Below are 22,595 nucleotides of genomic sequence, written 5' to 3'. Positions count from 1 at the left end.
AGTTTAATGCTTTTATCTTTTAGATAAAGAATTAGAAAGATAAAATGGGATAGATAAAGAGTTATCACAGAGTGTGTGTTACTCAGCTTATTTCCATGAAAAGATTGAAAGCAGCGTAACCGTTGTAATTTTTTTCTTAAAAGATCATTTATTTGCAAAAAGCTTCGCAGTAATTGCCAAATCTCCTGCTTGGCTTGTTGGAGGAACTGCTTACCCAGTGGAAGCACTGATGAGATGGACAAAAATGCAATTTGGAGAGATGGGATGTGGTGTCTGCGGGGAGGAAGGGGGGTTGTGCTTCTCAGATGCGTGCACTTTGCCTGCCATGCAATTAATTTCTCATTTTTAGTAAGAAAAAAAAAAAAAGCAAAAACATCCATCTGATCCTGTTGTTTCTTGAGCGCTTTCCTGTGTCCCTGTGTGTGTTTTGGAGAGTTTTTCCCACTGTGTGACGATTCTTGCCTATAGTGTTTATGTGCAGCAACAGCTCAGTGTGAGCCAATAACTCTGTTGCATCTGTGGTTTGAACTCTGCATTCAAACCACTGTTTATAGATATGTACAGAAGGCTATGGGAATGTGTGTGTGTGTGTGAGTGTGTGTGTGTGTGTGATTGCGAGAAGGAATAGGATGCATGTTTACAGGGTTGCAGAGCAGGGCTGGGTAGCAGTAGCCTGCAGAGACGATGGGATTGGAAGTAGGAGTCTGTCTCTGCGTCCCACTGCTAAGTCAGCGGGGGACATGGCAGCTATCTCCTCGCTCTCCTTCTCTGTCTAACTCACTAACTCCAGTTTCATGTTCACTACCTTTATTCTTTACTCAGAGAAAATCCTGTTCCTCTTCCGTTCATTTGTTTTTCTAGCCTATCCAATCATCTGTTCTCCTGATGGGTCCTTCCAACATTTCCAATTGGGTTTCTTTTCTTTGCAATCATCTCTCCCTTACTGTTTTTGTTTTTCTGTTCTTGGATTGTTCAGCTGTTCCTTCAACTATTCTTACAATACTAACTGCAAATCTTCATTTACTGTCAAACTTTGTGTAAAGCCAGATTTAAATAGAAAATGGAACAGAAATATCAAAATTATAGATTTAAATTAAACATTTTAGCACCAAAATAATTTCCTTTTTTAAGGGGTTTATTTAGTTCAGGAGGCAAAACTACATTTTTCTCAGTGTTTTTCTGACATTCTTGGACTTCTACATACAGGATCAGTCCTTTAAAGATTTCTATCTTTCTGCAAGGCATGTTTTTTTGTATAGCATTATTCATATCATACACAATTCAAAGTGTTTACAGAAAATAATGAATATTATCCAGAGATATTTAAAAAATAAAACATAAAAAAAATGTAAACACTACATGAAAATAAAGATTAAAATGCAAATAAGATTTCACAGTCACAAGAAAGCTGAAAGAAACAATTATATTTATAGTCCTGATTAACCTGATTTAAACGAACAAATGCTACGTCCCTTTCTGTAGTTCTGGTACTGGGAACACTGGTGAAGATAGTTTATAAGAAATAACAAGATTTTCCTTTCACAGAAAGGGAGCCAGTGCATTGGTTAAAGGACAAAATGTGTATGCTCTACTTTCATGGTGTTTGTCAGGTCTCTGGTACAGCATCTTAAATAAGTTGCAGCTCCCAAATTGATCTTTTTTCAAAGCTGTTCTACACCTATTAATCAAACCAACAGAAAATTAAAATGCACATCTGTGTTGTGTTTTATATGTAAACCTTAACTCTTACAGTGTTTTAAAAGTGATTGTAGACTGATTTAATATTAGACGTTTAGGTGTGAGTCCATAATTATACCTGTACATGGCCTTTATCTCATAGCCACACTGAGTCTAGTTAAGTGCAAATATCTAATCTTGCATTTATGGGACCAAAAACAACGATTTAATTCATTTCTGTGTTGATCTAGAGGAAATCTTGACCCATACACTCAATTACTTACTTAACTACTGTAAGGGATTTGGGTCATGTGGTGACAAAGAACATTTTGTAGATACTGAAAAAAAGTGGCCTAAGAATGGAACCTTGAGGAACTCCACTTGTGTCAAATTAACAATTAAAGTGCTGGGGCAAACAGCAATCCAGTGTTTGAGTTTTACTTAGGAAAGTCTTTAGACCTAAGTATTTTCTGTATATTTTGTAAAGACCAAGTCATGCACAGTGACTAATATTCTTTGCTTTCTAACAGATGAAAGTAATTTTAAAGGCAGAATTCTCAAACCCGCGTACAGGGTTTAACAAAACCAAGGGCACAAAATTGTATCCACTGTCTGCATACCAGAGGCACAGTTTTAAAGATCATATTATTTCATTTCACAGCATGGAAATCTCTTATTTTACATTACATTACGTTAGGCAAGCTTTATAAACCTCTGGGGAAGACCAAAGGGGTGTAGAATTGGCATTTGTGTCTGATTTCATGTTTGCCAATGACAACACTATTTTGGCTGTTTAAGCAGATCATGCATGTCTTGGAATTGGAATATTTTGGTGCACTGGGCAGGGAAGAAGATAGTTTCAGCAGTAAAGATCTACATAACTGAATTACCAGCAGTACTCTCGATGAAAGATCCAAGCATTGAAAAACAAGTCAAGAAACACATGCCACAGTGATTTGACGATGTCTGCAGAATGAACAGCTGCACTGACCAACTCTTGTGGCACCAGAGTCCTAAAAAATCCACCAAAAATGACATGAGCAAGTGAATTTAGGATGACTTGATGTCCCAACCTCTTAAAATCCATCAAGTTAAAGCTAGCACCATGGAGTTTGGAAAAACATTGTAGACAGTGTCTGACATCAACCACCATTTACAACAGCATTTTGGCCACAAGGACCAAATCTTCAGCCAGTTGCCAGCCAGGGACCAAAGACTTGTCTCTTCTTTTGTCTAGCTTCTAACAAATGGCACACCTATTCTCCTTCTTCTGCTGTACACCAATAAATGCTCATGATTTCAACATATCTGCTGCTCACTGTAGTCCCCCTCTAAAGTAGCCTTTATTTCTGTTCAAGACAATATGTTAAAAAGTCATCCCGTGCTTTTCTTTTTAATATAAATTATACATATTTGACTGGTTTTTAAGAGTTTTTAGAGTGGAGTTTATTAACAGAAGAATATAGAAGATCTTGCAAAGGGAATTTATAAGCACCATTATACTATCAGCAATTTATTTCACTGAGTGGATCAAGAAAGAGAATTATATCATTAGTAAAAAAATAATAGTCATTATGAAATTTATTATTAGACAGAGCCGAGGCTTACAGATGAAAATGATAAAAAAGAAGCCTCCTTCAATTTGTAGCTCAATAAAATACTTAATTACTTATTAACCATAAATGTATTCACTTCTCCCAAATGTTCCAGTTAAAGTACAGCTTTGACAAACAGGCTGAGCGCTTCTCCTCACTTTTCTCCTCCTGTCTGTGTTTAGGGTCGTAACCTGATCCCAGCGGCCCCAGGTAACAGCCGCCTGAACTACACGGTCCTGATTGGAGAGACTCCCTGTGTTCTGACCCTGTCTGAGAGCCAGCTGTTGTGCGAATGGCCCAACCTCACTGGACAACACAAAGTCACGGTCAGTTCACAACTCTATCCCCGTGCCTCTTCATCTGTCTTCATAATCAGCACTCCTTTTGGGTGTTTGCTTGTTTCTTTCTTTGGCTCCCAAAGTTGCCCTTTTCTGTTCCAAACTATCCTGATAGTCCTTGAAAGTACTTCCACGGAATAAGATATTCTCGACTTTCCACACAAGATTTTCTGTTAAATTAAGATCTATTACCATTTAAAATGACAATTTAACCTCTTTACTTAAAGTAATTCCACATTGTTTGTGAATCTAAAAATGTTTCACCCATTTCACCTCACCATGTTTTGTCATTAAGCTATATAAATAATCCCATGTGTCTTTTTAAACAATTTCTTCTGACAGATTCAGGATCCGCTCTGCTGCGCTCGCACTCCTAGACTGCTGTTAAATACGCTGTGCTTAATGAACACATTGATCCTCATTGGCTTTCAGATAACCTGTTGCTGAAAATAAGTTCACTTTTGTCACAGCAGATAGAAACCTGATAAATGTTTTTTTGCTGTGAGCATTTAAAGCTCAGGATCTACATGCTGCTGCACATGTAGGGTAAGGTTAATGCTGAGTTAAATCGGTTAAGTGGATGAGGTAAATCGTTTACCTGCTTGTGTAATATTCTCAGCCTGACTACTCTGAACTTGTGGAGACATCTGGAGATGCAAAGCCATGTTCCCTTTTATCCACTGGGGCATAGTCTCTTCAACAGCTGTGCAGCCATCAGCAGTTCTCTGCTGAGGTGCTGTTAGTTTTTAGATTGGAGAGTCCATTAATGTCCCCTTTTTTCCTTTTTTTATGAGCTTCATCAAAGTATGATGATGGAGAAATGTATTCAAACACAGAATATAATGTGACTAACCTTTAGTAAATCTCCAGCCAGACACTTCTCTATCCACCCTCAGCTCTAATGAAACTCTCACCCACTTCTCATCTCTTCCTGGATCAGCACAGAGTTCAGATTTTCTGAAAGGACTCTGTTCTGAGGTTGTAAATAATGAGTTGCATATAATTACAGAGCTCTATGTGCAATTCTCTCTAAAGCTATTAATTACCCTTATTGTTTTTCTCACATCTTGGTAAATTACAACCACAAACCTGAATGGTTTTTATTTGGATTATATGTGATAGACCAACATAAAGTAGATCGACTAAATTTGTAGATCAATTTTTAAGTCTTGCCACAGATTGTTCATTAGCTTTAGGTTTGGATTTAGTTTAGGCATTTTAACACATCAATAGATGTTTATCTAAAACCACTGTCACTCTGGCTACAATAGATTGGAATGTTTTGGGTCATCAGACTACTGGAAGGTGAACTGGTTTTCTTCCAGGATTGTCCTGCCTTTATCTCCATCCATCAACTCTGACTAACATCCCCACAGCATAATGCTGCCTTTACCATGCATCAGCATGAGTAAAGCATGTTGAAGATTCAATACAAATGAACTGCTATGGGTTTTATTCAATGGTAACAAACTCAAGTGAGCGCATTCCAAATGCATGCCACATTATTCTGAATTTTATTTGTAAAATATGTTAAAAAACGGTTTTGGCTTGGTATTTTTCTTCACACTCATTTGAGGTTTTATTTTAGTCAGTTTCAAGCTATGATTGAACCGTGCGCAAAAACACACAAGATGTTCCACTGTCACTAGGCAAAGATGAAGCCAAAAAAAGAGAAGCCATTTGTGAAAAACTCAGTTCATCCCATGATTTAGTATGCCGTAGATCTACCTTTAGCCGTTAACACGGTAGTAAATTTCTGCCTGACTTCATCAGTCTCACATGTTCATTGAGGTTTGCAGACATTTGTTCATGCGCAACTCTCTTAGAGTCCCACAACAGCTGAGGTTTGAACTTTGGTTAAACCACTGCAACACCTTGATTTTCTTTTAGGAAAAGACAAACTTCTGACTTTTAGTCAGAAGTTTGTCATGGTGATTGTTAGCTTATATTACCTACATGAGCCGTTCTTTTTATAGGGTGGAATGGGTATACAATAATTGATTTTATAAACAAGATTTGGGTGAACAAGTTTGAATATATTATGGATTTTCTTTAATGTGCACAGGGTAAAAATTATTCATATGTTGTGACTATGAATCTGAATATATTATTTAATATTTAATATTAATATTTTAATATTTTATCAAATAATATTTTGGCCTGTTAACTGTTGGAGGTATTTAAGGAGGTATTTTGGAAAAGAGCCAAATCTTTCTGGAGAAATGGGCCTAAGTATGCAAGCACATGTCCTTACCTGTTAGCAGTGAAAGCTAACAAAAGAAGCTGATAGCTTAGCACCAGAATTAAACACACACCTTTAAAATACAGTCAATAAAAGGGTTAAAATGCATAAGCGCAGACGGTGCGTTATGATTAATCTTCTGTGTTCAAAATCAACCTTTAAATAAAGTTTGTCTTAACTTTAAAAACACACAAACAGAACACAAAACTGAGCACGTGTGCTGCAGATAGCCAGCTATCATTAATCAAACGACGTTTGAAGAAAGCTCTGTGAACAAAAGTGTTAGCTTCCAGCTAACCTCCGGAGCAATGACTGGGTGGCCGCTCTGTCAGGCCGACCAAACTGCACATTACCACTGTGATGTGGCCCCTGTTGTCCTCCTCTCAGACTGGGAAAACTGCTCCACTGGGCTTCGTAGAGACAGCGTCTCTACTGGGGATTTCTCTGGAACACAGCTTGCTTCTGCAGGCCTCAGAGAGAAAGTCAAGCAAAAATGCTTATACCTTAATTTCTCCTTTTTATGAATGTATACCGAATACACAAACAGTGATTCACTCGCACTTAACACAGTGCATATGATCAAGTGATCTTATGACACTCTCGGATCCAGTTGAAGAGTTTATGTCTGTTTGCCAGCAAAGAGACATTAGCGCGCTGTCTCCCTGGCTAGTCTTGCACAGAGTCCGGGTGGTAGAGAAAGGACCATTGGAAAGGTGGGGGTTTTATACGGGCAGTGGCATCATGGGAAGTCCGCTGTTATCCCCCTTTCCCCTTCTGAAGTTGTGCTGGAAGTCGGTTAAATGCAATTTATTTTGAAGGTTCCAGAAAAGTTTGTACCGGAGTTTTCATGTTGAAATCCATGGCTGTGGGTCCCAACACATACAATCTAAAGTTTGTTCATACATTGATCTAAATTGTTTAAGAAGTGGTGCTGATGGATTAGGAATGTCTATTAACTTGCCATGGTCTGTTAAGTTCTCATCAGTGATAACTAGTAGTTTCTCTTCATCCAAAGAAAAATTATTTGTTTCCAGTGCTCACTGGACTGACCAATACTCAGATATCGGTTAAGATCTCAGTTGAAGAATTTGCACATTTACACAATTGTACAAAGCCATTGGAGTTAAAAACTTGAATATTTTAACATCATCCATTCAAAGGACCAAGGATCAAGCCTGCGTGAAACTGATAGAACACCAGTGTCACTGTCCAAAGTGACACTGCTATGGGACACTTACCTAAATGTAGGTGCGGTTGTATGTGTGTATTTGAGCCTTTATATATAATTTTGACTTTCTGTGGATTAGAAAACATCTATAATTAATACAAACTTGTGCAGTGCAGCAGACACTGTTATATGAACTGTTTGAGGTACACATTACCTTAATGTCTGAATTTACAATACTGTATAAGTAATAGTGTTGAAATGTCAGGCTTAAAAAGGCCTCCTGTGGCTACCGTTCAGCTTTACTTGTGTCGAGCTGTCTGCAGTTCTGCAACTAAAATCCCTGATTCACTCAGACTGAAGCAGACCTTCGAAATCACAGAGCACCTCCAGGAGCATCTGCACCGCCAGAAGGTCAAACCTCATCCTGGCGACATGGCAGTCAGTGTGAATACATTTGGAGTTTTTTTAAATATCCCAAAAATGCACTCAGTCTTTCCCTACTTCTCCTTCTAAAGCTTTTAAACTTATCGTCGGTGTTATTTCACTATATCTTTATGACATTTACTCCATGCTAGCTACACTCAATAAACCTAGAAAGCCACTGACAGCGCATCCGTGTAATTCAATATGATAGCTCTCAACGGAACCAACCAGCTCCAAGGTGGATCTCTCGTGGAGTTTTTCACACACCCCCTACTTTTATTTTTTTGAAAGAAATGTCATGTTAAATATTGGAGCGATGCGATTTGTTGGAGGGGGTGGTGGAGTTGGTCTTTCGTGTGACAATAGCCGTGGAAAAAAATAGAGCTGTCTGTTCCTATCTGCTCTTCAGCGTTCGTGTGTGTGTGTGAGAGAGTGCAACTACATACCCTGTGTTTATTACTTGCCGGTTATGTGTGTGTGCGCTCACGGCTTTGTGACATATATTGTGCAAGACACAGCTGTAGCAAAACATTATTCCCCGTACACAATGACCTACATGCAGGGGACCCCAATGGGCATCGATACACACTGGCCCCAGGTTTGGGTTGATGTGTGTGTGTGTTGGTGCACTGTAAGAAGTGCTGCATGTGTGTCAGCGTGTCTTTGTGCATGCCCTCAGATATTCAGCTGTGTGTTGGCAGCTGTGTGCCTCCCTTGAGTTTTTGAAGAAACTTGTTTGTTGTTTTGGCCTTCAGCTTTTTAAGTTCCTCTGCCAGTGCTTCAGTCTGTCAGTCGAATGAAAATAGACAAGCCGCAAAAATATGTCACCACCTCCATGTTACTTAACCTCTGTTGAATTCATGTCATTTGATGTTTCACCTAATTAATTTTCTCAAACATGCCAGTGTTTGGATATTACCTCACTAACCCACCATATGAGAGGAAGGACATGCTTTGTGATGCACTGAGACACTGACTGGTGAATTGGCTGATGTTCAGGTTGATCAGTCCTGACAGGTGACAGTCTTATTCAATAATCCACCCTTTTTGTTTGACTGAGAACCAGTCCTTCACAGCTTTCAACCGGTCTTATAACCTTGTCTTATAGAAGTTCAATTAGGGGTGGCATTCTCTTGGAACTACACATGGAGCCTGCTGTGTTTTATAATGCTACCCTTGATATCTCTGCCAATCAAAAACCCTGGTTTACAGGGAGTGCTCTGTCTCATTCATATGAAATGTTGCTCACCTTGTAAAAATCTAAAAGTAAAAAACAAACTTTCCAAGACTGAATAGGAAACCTGCACTTTACCTTTAAGCAAACTTTCCACTTCATTAAAAACGAAAAGAAATCAGGAATAATGTGTTTGTTTCTTTCAGGACATAGTTCATATTAACGCAGATAATTAGCTGCTTAATCCTAAAAAGCCATTCTAATTGCCTTTACTATTGCAAATTTAATTTGTAGCTATTGATTATGTTGTAATTATGAATATGAATATACTATTTAATATTAATATTTCAATATTTTATTAAATAATATTTCGGTCTGTTAGGGGTTGTCCTGTGAATACCAGCCCAATAAGGCAGTGGTATTTGGACAAAATTGAAAGGGATGAGCCGAGCTCTGACATTGTTGAACAGCAAAATTCTGCACACACATGGAATGAATTCACACAATTTCTTAAAATACAAGAATTTATTAACAAAAATAAGTCAACTCAAGTCAAACATATTTCAATCAACAAACTCTGTTCTATGCTAAAACAATCCAACTAAACTACCAAGCAGAATTAAAGAATAAGGAAGACTAATGGGCTGTGTATAATATAAACAAGTTGATTAAAAAGATGATTGAAAACCATGACCGAAAGAGTGATGCAACATTACCATGTAATGTTATTTATGTTTGAGAACCAAGGATTATCTTGAAGAACCTGGAAGTGAAGTTAAGTTAGTCTTGGAACTAACTTAGGCAATAATTGGTACACCTTTAGATAACCATTCACAATGCAAGATCAGATAAGATATTATTTTAATAAAATAATATTTTAAAGAATTTGCTGAATAAAACCAACTCTCTGGATGACCAATTCTCAACAGTGTTTAATTAGCTGCCTTTATTTATTAAAATAATATTTAAGTAAATATTATTAAGGAAATAGTAAAATAATATTTAAGGAAATATTATTTTGAACCAAATCCTTCTGGAGAAATGGGGCTTAATGGTGTTTACTTAGTTTTCAAGTTTAGTAAAATATTATTTAGAGAAATATTATTTTCTAGATTTAAAACTAACAACCTTTTTGGGTAAATGATCTTACCAGGCAAGCATGCGTTCTTAACTGTTAGCGGTTGGAGGAAACAAAAGAAGTTTACAGCTTATAATCAAAATCAAACACATACCTTTAAAATACCACTAATGAAAGGGTTAAAATGCATAAGCGTGGACGGCGCGTTATGGCCGATCTTCTGTGTTTAAAATCACCCTTTAAATAAAGTTTGTCTTAACTTAAAAAAAAAACACAAACACAGAACACATAAACTGTGTACATGTGGTGAGCAGGTAATCTGCTGGCACTAAGATGGCTGAGTTTTCAACATAAACAAAACTAAACTTCATAAAACTAAAAATGTTTCGATTATTTAATTCTAAACTATTTCTCTCGGCCCAAAACACAACCTCTTACGTGAACCGTGCTGAGGAAAAGTTGTCCGGGCGACGAAGTTGTAGGAAGCATCCACAGTGAACAAAGGGTTAACTGCAGCTAACCTCCGTAGCTGTCGGCCGGCCAAACTGCACGTTACTGCTGTAACCATGGTGATGCGGTCCCGTTGTCCTTCCTTCAGACCGGGAAAACTGCTCCACTCGGCGTTGTAGAGACAGGGTCTCTGCTTGGAACTCTCTGGAACACAGTTTGCTTCTGTAGACCTCAGAGAGAAAAGTCAAGCCACGCTTGTACCTTAATTACCCCCGTTCATGAATGAATACTGGATACACAAACAGCAATTCATTCCTACTTAACTTAGTGCATATGATCGCGTGATCATATGACACTCTTGGATCCAGTTTGAAGAGTTATGTCTGTTTGCCAGCAAAGTGACATCAGTGCGCTGTTTCCCTCCCTCCAGTTCCACTGGGGACCTGCATGGAAGAGGTCAGTTTGTTGCAAGAGCAGGATTTTTATTAGGACAGTGACGTCACGGGAAGTCTGCTGTTAACCCGTTTCTGGATGTACTGGAAGTAGGTTAATGCGATTTATTTTGAAAGTTCCAGAAAAGTTCTTACTGGCCCATCATGTTGTACCCATGGCTGGGGTCCCAACAATTATATTGATATTGATGTAACAGCTTCTCTACTTTCCTTTCTTTTATATTCAGACTTTGTTAATGTCAACATGAAAGTGCTCTTACAAGAACTTCAAAGCTTATAATCACACTTAATTTGAATCGGTTATCAACCCCCTTGGGGGATAGCTTGATTTGATGGATTCCAGTGACACACTGTGCATATATAAATGTAGTTAGTCAGAGAAAAAAAAACATCAGATGTGTTCGACTTTCCATAATTACTACGGCTCCTTGGGGAGAGATTTAAATGCTGGTGATTACTTTGTTTGATTACTTATGCTGTGTGTGCATATATGCATTGTCTATATGTGTGTGTATGTCCTGAATTGGTAGTCTTTTATGATACCATTATGACATTAATCTCTGTGTCGTCCTGTACTACACTGCTTTATCCTTGTCCACATGCCCATCATTCACATTCGGACCTAAATCAGTTAAAGTTGACAGTGATGTATGAGGACATTAACAATAAAATATCTAACCCAAATACAGAGTCTTTGCAGACACGTGCAGCTGCTGCAGCTGGAAGAGAACTGAGCGAGATAACTTGTGAAGTCTTCATTATCAAAGCCCTCAGAAGTTGCTCGCTGCCAAGGCAGAAATGGAAAATCTTTCCTACAAGAAATGTTCACAACAGTTGAGGTGATATAAGCCCTCACAGCGCACACCTGTCAGAAATTAAGCTGTTAATGTGAATACAGAACAGATAAAAATTTAATGACCTTTGCTTTGGAGATCGGCTTGGACAGTTTTTCCTTTCATCAGATCAACAACTTTTGTTCCTTTCAGACCGCCTTGTCTGATCTCCAACAGGTGTTGGTGCAGAAATGAACTGTGTTTTTCTCCCACTCTCTCTCCTTGGATGGTGATTGTATAAAATCCCAAGCCCTTTGGTTTTAGTTGAGCAACCTTTGAGCAATGCAATAAACTCTTTGTTACAACAGTTTAGCTGATATAAATATACATCTCCACTAATATTTGACAAGATATACCTTAGCAAAATGCACCTCAATCACACAGTTGCTGTACCCATCAAAAAGCATCTGGCATAATCCTGGTTAGAAATTTAACAACTGCTGAATTAGTAGAGTTAATTTAAATTGGTTGGTCTCTTAGGCACAAACATGCCTTATAAGCGTAATCCAGGTCTGGGAACTTTCAGAAACTTTAGGTTAGCCTGTGTTATCTGTTTAAGCATTCGGAGATTGGGTCGTTGAGGTCTCCTCCTTCAATCTTCTTAGCACCGGTCCCTCATGGTTCTCCTTTCAGATGGTGGGCCCACCACCTGAAGGGGGAACCTTCAAGTTTTAGACTTGTAGCTGTTCACTTGAAGTAGAGTTGAGATGCACTGCTCAAAAAAAATTAAAGAAACACAACGGGTCTATGGCTTCAATCCTGATACCTAATGGCAGTCAGGGTGCCATTATTTATCCTGTACAGGTCTGTGCTTCCCTCCATGGATATGACTTCCCAGACCAACACTGACCCACCACCAAAGTGATCATGCTGAATATTGTTGCTGGCAGCATCACGTTTACCACAGCTTCTCCAGAAACCTTTCACATCTGTCACATGAGGTCAGAGTAAACCTGCTCTCATTTGTGAAAAGAACATGGCACCACTGCCGAACCGGACAATTCTGGTGTTCTCTGGCAAATGCCAGTCTACCTCCAAGGTACCGGGCAGTGGATACATGGTCTACTAGAAGACGTCGGGCCATCAGGCCATCTTCATGAAGTCTGTTTGTAATTGTTTGGCCAGAGACATTGTGGTCACTTTGTAGGTCTCAGACAGGACTCACCTGTTACTCATTGCACAAAAGAGCAGATACCAGTTCTGATGTGTTGAGTGTATTTGTTACTAGTCCTTCTTTTTCGTGAAATTTGAATAAAATAGGTGTAGGTAAGATAGGTGTTCCAACAGGAAAATAATTGTAAACATCAAAAATAATTTTGGAATGGAAAAATTACGCTCATGAAATGACCTGACCTCAACCGTTTCTGGACTATGCTTAAAATTCAGGTCCACCCTTAGAAAGCAACCAGTTTAGGTGAACAAACGGATTAATTCTGTTATCCGCTAGAATTATGTCTGGAACCTATTGATTACTACAAAAAGTGCTCAAGGTGCTCCTCTCCAAAGACATCTGATCAAATATGTATATATCTGAGGAAATAAATATAATTTTGTGTAGAATAGAAAAAAAATCCACAATAAAGTCAAACCTGTGAACCAAATTGTTGTTTAGAAAGAATTGTGCGCTTTATAGTCATTCCACAGTGAATAAAGAAAGGTTAACATAAAGCATTAAAACTCCATTTAAATGTGCCCATGTAAATTTCTCACTGGTACTGTATGTATCAGTATGTGAAGAGGCTTAATCCTTCTCTCCCCTGTTTATACTTTTAGATCCGTGCAGGTGGATTTGAATACTCACCAGGAACTCTTCACATCTACTCGGACAGCCTGCTCACCCTTCCTGCTATCATTGGCATTGGAGGGGGCGGGGGCCTGCTTCTCTTGGTCATCATTGCTGTTCTGATAGCCTACAAGAGGAAGTCGAGGGATGCGGACCGCACTCTGAAACGTCTGCAGCTCCAAATGGACAACCTTGAGTCACGAGTGGCCCTGGAGTGTAAAGAAGGTGGGCATTTCTTCAAGTAATTGTATTTCTTTTAAAGGTGATTCATTGCCAGTGAAACTAATTTAGTTGTTTAAGCCTTGTTAGAATAGAACAGGGCAGACGTTACATCAAAGGAATATGCAACATATACAGGTTTAGAGATATTTCTTTTAGAATGAGTTTCAAAGGGTCGATTTTGAGCTAAACACGGCATTGTGTAGACAGAGACATATATTGACAGTTATAAATGTGAATGAATCTGGAGAAAGCAGTCAATTGCTGTTGGATGCTATTATCATCACTAACAACAGAGTGTCTGTAGAGTACCTTTGCTGAGGTAAAAGCATAAACTGTCAATGTTGAGTCATGGTGAATAAACCATTTATCTTCTGGTTTTCTAAAACACAGATATACAACAGGAGCTCAGAGCCACTTTAGTTTTAGTCATAATACAACAACAATGTAGAAATAAAAGCAGGCAGATCAAGTGGATCCTCAGAGATTTTTATGTACTGGTGAAACTGAAATGTCTCATTGATTGCTAATAAATTGGTGGAAAGGGGCTTGGTTACATACTCCTCTACTGGAGTTCCACGTACCTGGGAGTCTTTTGGAAATGTCGTTATGGCCATTTGGAAAACTGAGAATCATTACCTCAGCAAGCTCTACAGGGAGATCTGTATCACAGGAAACACATAGCAGTCTGGGAGTGGGACTCAAAAACTTTCTAATTACATGCAGTTGTGTAATTATTAATAATTTTGCAATGACCATATCAGCTGTGATCAACCCACATTTTGCTCATTCTTTTCTATCATCCCAACTTCCACCCCACTAAAATCTAAATAAGGTTTGGGCACCTATGGAGATGGAAGTCTATCCATCTAGATAATTATAACATTTGTGAATTTTACCTCACAGATCTCCAGTATAAAAGAACTTCTCACATCGGGAGCACATCAAAAATGTCACACATAGTTCAAAGACATCACAGAACTTCATGTTCCACAAAATTTCTTTTCAGTTCCTGATGCTGAGACCCACATAGCAGGTGCTTTTTATAAACAGCAGCAATCTTTGCAAGATGGAAAACTGTGACAGCAGCTTTAGCATTTCTATTACACATGTATGAATTAGATCATCAAACAAATGTTTGTATGAAAGATTGCCGGAGTAAATCCAAAATGCAGTTCTCAACTTCAAACCAGCCTGGATCTGTATGAAAAAGTAATTGCCCTCTAAACCTAATAACTAGTCATGCCACTCCTGGCAGCAACGGCTGCCATCCGCATTTGTAATACCTGGCAATGAAGGTTATACGTTACTTTGGATCAATTTTGGCCCACTTTCCTTTGCTGAATTTTTTTAAATTCATTCACACAGTAGGGTTTTCCAGCATGAACAGCCTATTTAAAGTCACTACAGCATTTCATTTGGATTAAAGTCTTTGACTAGGAAACTGACAACCCTTCATTTTGTTTTTTAGACATTACAAAGGATACCAGCATACTTACTAGCATGCTTTAAATCATTGCTGATTTACTGGTAGAGAGCAGAACTTCTGGTTCTATTAATTGCAGCAAGTCGGCCCCGAAAGCAGCACAGCAGCTCCAAACTATTATTACCACCACCTTGCTTTTCTGTTGCTGTGAAGATCTTTTCTGAAAGTCTGTATTCATTTTGTATCTGATGTAACGGAATGCACATCTCTTAAAAAGTTTCACTTTTGGCTCATCAGTCCACAGAATAATTACATAAAGAAGGGATATTGAAGATGTTGTTTGGTAAATGTGAGGTGAGCCTTTGTTTTGTTGCTGGTCAGCGATCATTTTCAGCTTGAAACTCTCCGATGGCTCCTATTTGGCCCTGTCCCTTTCTTACTGCTGAATCATCAACTTAGACCTTAACTGAGTCAAGTGATATCTGCAGTGGTTTAGATGTTATGGCCTTTTGCATGGGTCATTGACGTGACTTCACGACGATTTCATGTTCTTCCCTTTGTAGATAATCATTTTCACTGTCCCAGCCTTAGAGATGGCTTTGTAACTTTTTTTTAGGACCGATAGCTGTCAATAACATTGTTTCTCATCTGTTTTTGAAACGTTGTTGCATTGGTGTATGATATGTAGCTTTTTGTAATATAGTTGTCTACTTTATGTTGTCAGACAACATTATGTTTTAGTGATTATTTAATTCTTCAGGTCTGTTAGTAATCAGGCATGAATGTAGTTGATTAAATTAAACTCAATAAACTAACATGTGATTAATCACATTTTATTCTGAACTCACTTTATACTTTTCAGGTTTGGTTTTGACTGATATTAAAATTAGTTGGGTGATCTTTCAACAAAAACAAAAGAAAACTGTAAGGGAGCAAACCCTTCTAGAGCCCTGTTAATGATACATCTCTCTAAGCTAGTTTTGATTTCTACAACAGTATAATCTCATCCTGTTTTGATGTTTGTTGTGCATGTCTCTTGAGATGAAGCCATAAATGAGCAATAGATCATACAATATGTTGGAGGGTAGATAGTATAAAATGTTGATTTACTATTGTCATATTATTGATGGTTATATGAATGAGTTTAAGAGAGTCCTTTTAGGATTAAAGTATGCCACAAGCACAGAAAGCCACAGTAAAAAGTTTTAATATAATCACACCACAGTCTTGACACAGAGTCATAACTCGTAACAGCAGCCAGACGTGTCAAACAAAAACTGTCAGAGTTTTTGATTCAAAGCCCTTTATTTTCAGAGCAACACTTCCACATACCCTGACAGAGGTGACATTTCCCCAAACATGTCCTGACCTCATTGTGGGGCCTCAGTTTAAGATGTCATTTGCAAAAATGTGCAATGTATGAATCAACACCCAGTTTTGTGCAGGAGATGAAGCATGGCCTTATTCCCACCCCTCTTAAAGCATTCCGCCCCGCCTGCTGCACGCCCATCTGGCCCACAGAGACAAAGAGGCACATGTGGGCGGAGTAGCAGATGAAGTGGGCGGTCCACCATGCGTGTGATCGCTAATAGTGAGCTGTGTGTGTGTGTGTGTGGCTGGTTGTGCTCTAAAAATCTGCAGGGGAAGAAGCGAGATGCTTGGTTTAGTCATCCATGAGAAGCAGACATCACAGCAAAACGTATTATTTATAGTCTTTTGTTTACAAGTGTGGGATAATACTTGTATAATTCAGCTTATGGAAACTATGAAGGTTTAGATTCAGAAAAGGAAAGGAACTTTTCTAACAATTTCATGTTTAGAGCATTGCTTGGCTTATTTGTGTAACATTTGAGCTGTGTTTTTTTTTCATATTGACCTATATGATGGTTGGAGCAGAAAGCTAGAAATTACAGAATGTATTAATCCATTCCTGCAAAGGCTCACTTGGCCTCACTCCCTGCCAGGAGCAGGCTCTCTTGGTGCACCAACAGACCTGAGCATGCTGTCGCAACTTGGCATGATCTTTAAGTTTTAATGGTTATTGCTTGAACTTTCATTTTAAGAAGTTAGGTTTACAGCAAAATGAAGGTTTACATTGCATGTTTTCTCTAAATGGTCCTTTCATACACCCAGCTCTGGCATTTTAGGGTAAATATTACTGACTCTTTTCTGTCTGAAGCAGCAGAGTTTGACCTAAACCTCTCTCAATCTGCAGCAGCTATTCACTCCCAAATACACAATTATTTAATGTCACCATAATGAGACGATCCATTGTATTGTTTTTGATTAGTGTTGGCTTTAACCTTGGAACTTTCCTCTAGATGCATTTTTTTGCCGGGTCTCTTTTTGTTGTTGAATTATCAGAATGAAATTAACTAAGACAGGGGAGGCAGGCAGTGGTTTAAATTTTGTTTTTGGTTCTACTGTGACCTCCTAAATGAGTTGTTGTTGCCCTCTTGGATTAATTTTGGTAGGTGACCACTGTAGGGAAGCTTTACCACTGTCTCATGATTTGTCAGTTTGTGGACAATTGTTCTCACTGTGGTTTACTGGAGTCCCAAAACTTAAAACATTATCTTTATAACCCTTTCCAGACTACTTCATGCTGCCAGACGGTTCCTATTTAAGTGAATTATTTAATCACACCCTGCCAGGAGCAGGTTCCTGCTTTAACAATACTTAACAATGAAACCTTAAAGGTTCCATGCCACAATATTCTGTCTGATCTTATCAATCAAGACACCAAAAGAATGAGTATTTTGGCTAAAAACTGAAGCTTGAAATTGTGGCAAACTTAGTCTTAAGTGTTTCTTCAACATGCAGTTAATAATAATAATAATAATAATAATAATAATAATAATTATTATTATTATTATTATTGCTATTATCATAAAAATACATTTCATTTGAAGCACCTTTCAAAACAATCAATGACACTGTACAAACAAGAAATTAGATAAAACATAAAAAATAAAAACACAATATTAAAATATACACCAAACAAAGCACAGTTACAGAGTAACAAGCCAAGTTTACAACTAACAACAATAACAGTTTATTACCAGCCCATTAATTAAATTGGAAATTTTCTTCAAGGATTTTATGTTATTTTAAAAAAATCGCCTGCAGTTTGTGAGATAAATAAAGGATTGATCATAAATTTACGCCTTCATGTTTGCTGCTGTCATGCTTTTCTTTTTCTATAGTCACTTGTTATTCACTTAACAGTTTTTGCTTTCGCTTGCATCTTTCATTACGCATTTCTCTTCAGCAGCTATTCTTTAAAAAAAAAATTTGTTCTTCCCAGTAGTTTTCCATCTTCAGAATTTCCTCTCTGTTTGCCACTCTCATGTCTTTAAAATCCTAATCTTGTTTCCCTCTTTTTTCAGATTTTTACTTCTCTTCCCTGTTATCATCTTAGCTTCCTCTCATTTCTCTCATCTCTAGGGTGGACCAAACAGTCCAATAACAGCTGGAGGAAATTATGCATAAAAACCTCATCCATTGCTCTCCTTAATAATTATCCAGTCATGCAATTAATTGACTTTCCTTTTCAGAAACTTTGTCTTCTGTCTCTTGCTTTTGCCTTTTCTCTCCACCTGAGCTTTCTTTCTTTCTTTCTTTAATTTGCAGAGATTGCTGTTATTAATGAATATTTCCTTTTTGAAGTATTACCCCAACGTTTTTGTTTTCTGTTATGGAAAACTGGAGTTAATACAAGTAAGCTTTGAGGGTAAATAGCAGGCATTAGTTACACCGTACATGCATGACTGAAATTCAACCTCAGCTTACGATTTATATGTAATTGACCACCAGAAACCCCAAAACAAACATATTTTTGACATATTTTGCAGTCATGTATACACAGACGGGTATATTACATTTATTCTTTTGCAAAATGCTTTAAACCTTTTCTCAGTAGATCATGTGAAGCTAGTAACAGTTCTCTTCGTCTGTCTGCCCACTCATTATACCTCATATTATCTCTGACCTTATTCTTGCTTGTTTGGACCTCATTCATTGTCTTTCTGGACCTTTTTCTTCATCTTTGCTGACATTTGTCTCTCACCTCTACTGTCCAGGTGATTTTAAAATCTAGTTTGTCACCTAATATTTTGCGTCAATTTAAATAAACATGACATTTGCAATAAATATGTATATATAAATAAATCTGGCGGTGACTTCCAAGTCATGCAGATTTTATAGTCATTTTTAAACAATAAATTGCATTTCATTTGGCTTTCACTAGTAAATAGCGTCATTTACCAAGACCATCAGCTTGGCTGTAAACTGGATTACAAATTTAGCAAGCACATTTGTCATGTCTAAATACTGCATGTCTGGATGTTTGTGGTGGAGTTTGTCCTCTGGCAGCAGATGCCTAAATAGATTCCATTGTAGCTAATAAGTCAAAAACATTTTTCAAGCCAATATTCTTTGTACCTTTCTCGCCGTTCCCTCAGAATTTGGAGACAAAAAAACAACCTGAACAGCCTGAACAATATATCAATTCACAATAGTCACTGCAAACCCAATGTGTGCGGTATCACAGTCACAGAGCATTGCTTGATAAGGCTATATCTTTTCATATGCCATGCAGTCAAATTCTACATAAAACAAATTTATTTGTCCAGTTGAATGGACTTTCTCTGCATTTTATGCCTACTTCTGATCTACATCTTAGTGACCTAGATGCTAAAGCTCAAGAAGAGTGGTGTAGATGTGATGATGGTAAAAAAGAGAAGAGTGAAAAAAATGTGTGTTAATTGCAAACAGCATCGCATGATTCAGAAATTATTCGCAATTTTATGTTTTCCTAATGTCATTCAGCCATACGTCAAATTTATATAAACAATAAAAATCCTTGTTACTTCAGGGGTACATTCAGTTCCTTCCTGACAGGATTAACTAATGAGGCTTTTGCAGTAATAAAAAGAAAATGCGCGATTGGTTGAAGGATACGGTTTTATAGGGTGTTTCCATTTCTCTCAGTTGAAATTTCCAGGTCTGACAAAATCTAGTGTCTGCACACTTCATCTTTGTCAAACGTCAGAGGTTTCTACTAATCCCGACCATTAAAACCAGTTGCTTCAGTGTTTTAATATACAAAATGCAGAGAAATATATGATTAGCTTGTTTTGCTAATAGTAGTTAGCTTGGACATTAAGTATATTCAATTAGCTAAGCCCACTGGATTAGAACTTGGAAATATAACAGTTAATTTGGGTTTGATGCAATTCCCAGATCCAAATTTCACCTTCTGAGAATAATAGAACCAGCATTAGTATCCCCCCGCACTGGTTCTGGTTCACTTTGGTGGTTTGCTTCAATTTACACTGGAAGTTCTCAGTGGAGTTCCTCACGGCACGTCTCTTTGGAGAGTTTTGAAAGAGATGTGATATGACAACTCATCTTTTTGCATGTTGGTGTTTAGTAGTGCCACATCACAGTCAGAACTCCTTCATAAATATCTTGCAAATAGTAAGGACCAAAGTTTCTTCTAAGTCCTGAGTGGGAATAAAGGCAGTCCACGTATCACAGTAGTACCTTAAGAATTTAAGAACCATGTTCTTACAATGTTAAAACTGAACTTCTAGTACAGCATCTTTATCCATCCGCCTGTTTTGTTCTTCAGCTTTCGCCGAGCTGCAGACAGACATCCATGAACTGACCCAGGAATTGGATGGAGCCGGGATTCCTTTTTTGGACTATCGCACGTATGCAATGAGGGTCCTGTTTCCAGGAATTGAGGATCATCCTGTGCTTAAGGAGATGGAGGTACGGGTCAGTACACCATCAACCAAACTTCATACTGAAACAAACTAACAATCAGTAATCAATTTAAACAGAACCAAAAGCTAGAGGGCTATACTAATCCACTAACAATGCCTGCAAGTGTTTCTGAACTTGTTTTTTAAAACTTTTAAAGTGTCCCTCTAGCTTTTCTGCTTAATACTTCTATCCCATCATCCTATGATGGTCTTCATCAAAGGCAAGTTTTTAAAAACGTCTGACACTAAAAAGAGCTCAAGATGAAGTTTACCTCACAGCAATCACATAACCTATATTTTACCTACTTTGCCTTTTATGTGTTTATCCCCATCACATTCAATGCAAATAACTTTCCAATAGCTCTTGTGTCAACATTGGTCAGGTCTCAAAGGAAAATTCTCTCCAGACTCTTTTTTATGTAGATAGAGCTATAAAGCCATGATTCATTTAAATTAAATCTCAAGCAAAAAATAGCTTATGAAATAGAAATAGAAGGGTAGGAAGAGGGTGAGAGAGGGAAATTAAGAGTCAGGGTTACTAGGACTGCTCCCTGCATTATACATTACTGTTAGATTACTAATTGAATTTATACATCCACCTTCTCTGCACAGTTGAATGAAGATGGTGAAGCTGATATGTACAGACTATTCACCACCCAGACCAGCAGAAGTAGAATTAACAGTATGTCTCCAAAAACGGTTCTACTCCAGAGCTAAAAAGAGCAAAAGCCAGGTTTTGTAATCAGCAAAATCATTAAGATGTAGAATCCATTGCTGCTCCATTGGCTTTGATTGGAGCAATGACTTTTTGGAGTAAAGTAATAATTTGTTTGACCTTTTACAGCATTTGATCACTCTAATCCAGACAGTTGATATGCTTTGGAAAAGAAAGCGCTCTGGGTGGTCTTTGAGTTGTCATTTTTTACCTTTTTTTATTCTCTGGGGTTCATCTTTATTTGACGACCTCCACTGCCTTGAGTTTTACTAGTTTTAAACTTAAAACTATAAATGATGGCAACTTTGAACAAATACCATGTATTAAGAAGGTATTTACACAAATGTAAACCTAAGGAATTTTGTATGTCAGTTTTTCAAAATCAAATCTTAAAGCAAACTGCGTTAAAAAAAGAAAAACTGGAATGAACATAACTCATACAACATCATATCACAAACGCTTAATGACATTTTTTTTCATTTACATCTTTTACTCAGGTTTGGATGTTTATCTTTATTTTAGATGTTTTCGAAAGAGCAGCAAAACAACTCTGCTGAGATTGAAGGAAAATATACACCCAGATTCTGATGGTTAATAATTCTACTTTATGCTGTTAACCTTGAACAATGTTCACATAATTGCAGCCCCAACGTTTCTTTAAAAAAAACTTTTCTTCATAAAAAAACAAACAATTATTTGCTGATGATATGATCTGAGTTAATAAGGTATTTGTTACAATCATACAAATCCTGAATTGAATCAAACTTCAGAATCCAACCCCTTCTCAGGTTACTGCATTATTTGCCCCATCATTGAGGGTGTTGAGAGGCAATGTGTGTTTGTGTGTCTGAAGCTGATGATCAATTGCAGCAACTAATTATTTAACATTAACAATTATTTTAATGTTACACTGTGTACTGTAAACATATTAAATTTAATTTTGATTACACCGATTGAAATTATTATAATTAGATTCAACCCAATTACAGTTAAGGTACATTTAGTGCAGTTCTGAACTGAACACAGTCTAATTCAGTCCAAATTATTCCATTGATTCATATTCTTCTGCTGTAGAATCATATTCAAGTAAATCCATTTTGGTGCATTGATGATCCATTTTGTAAAAAAAATCAAAAGCTACCCAAAGGTGACAAAATGGAATTTACAAGTACAGCTTAAAAACTTACAACATTGTGAAAAAGTTTGATATTTTTGTCACTCATTTTAGAATGTGAAACGTCTATATTATGA

The 22,595-nt window shown here is 37.5% G+C and overlaps 1 protein-coding gene across 2 annotated transcripts in view; it reads left to right on the top strand.

The window, feature by feature from the left end:
• The window catches only part of LOC124866209 (plexin-A1-like), a 412,523-nt gene that overhangs the window by 346,053 nt on the left and 43,875 nt on the right, over positions 1-22,595 (top strand). Inside the window, exons 19-21 of one of the 2 annotated variants that reach the window (XM_047361910.1) lie at positions 3,455-3,598; positions 13,204-13,438; positions 20,494-20,636. In XM_047361910.1, the coding sequence (XP_047217866.1) occupies positions 3,455-3,598; positions 13,204-13,438; positions 20,494-20,636 (522 nt within the window). Of the gene's footprint in view, positions 1-3,454; positions 3,599-13,203; positions 13,439-20,493; positions 20,643-22,595 lie in introns of both variants that reach the window. The other variant, XM_047361902.1, reaches the window with a different exon arrangement.

The sequence above is a fragment of the Girardinichthys multiradiatus genome, chromosome 1, assembly GCF_021462225.1.
Source record: "Girardinichthys multiradiatus isolate DD_20200921_A chromosome 1, DD_fGirMul_XY1, whole genome shotgun sequence".
Lineage (NCBI taxonomy): Eukaryota > Metazoa > Chordata > Actinopteri > Cyprinodontiformes > Goodeidae > Girardinichthys > Girardinichthys multiradiatus.
Note: the sequence above shows the minus strand (reverse complement) of the source record. Positions and strands in the feature narration are given on the sequence as shown.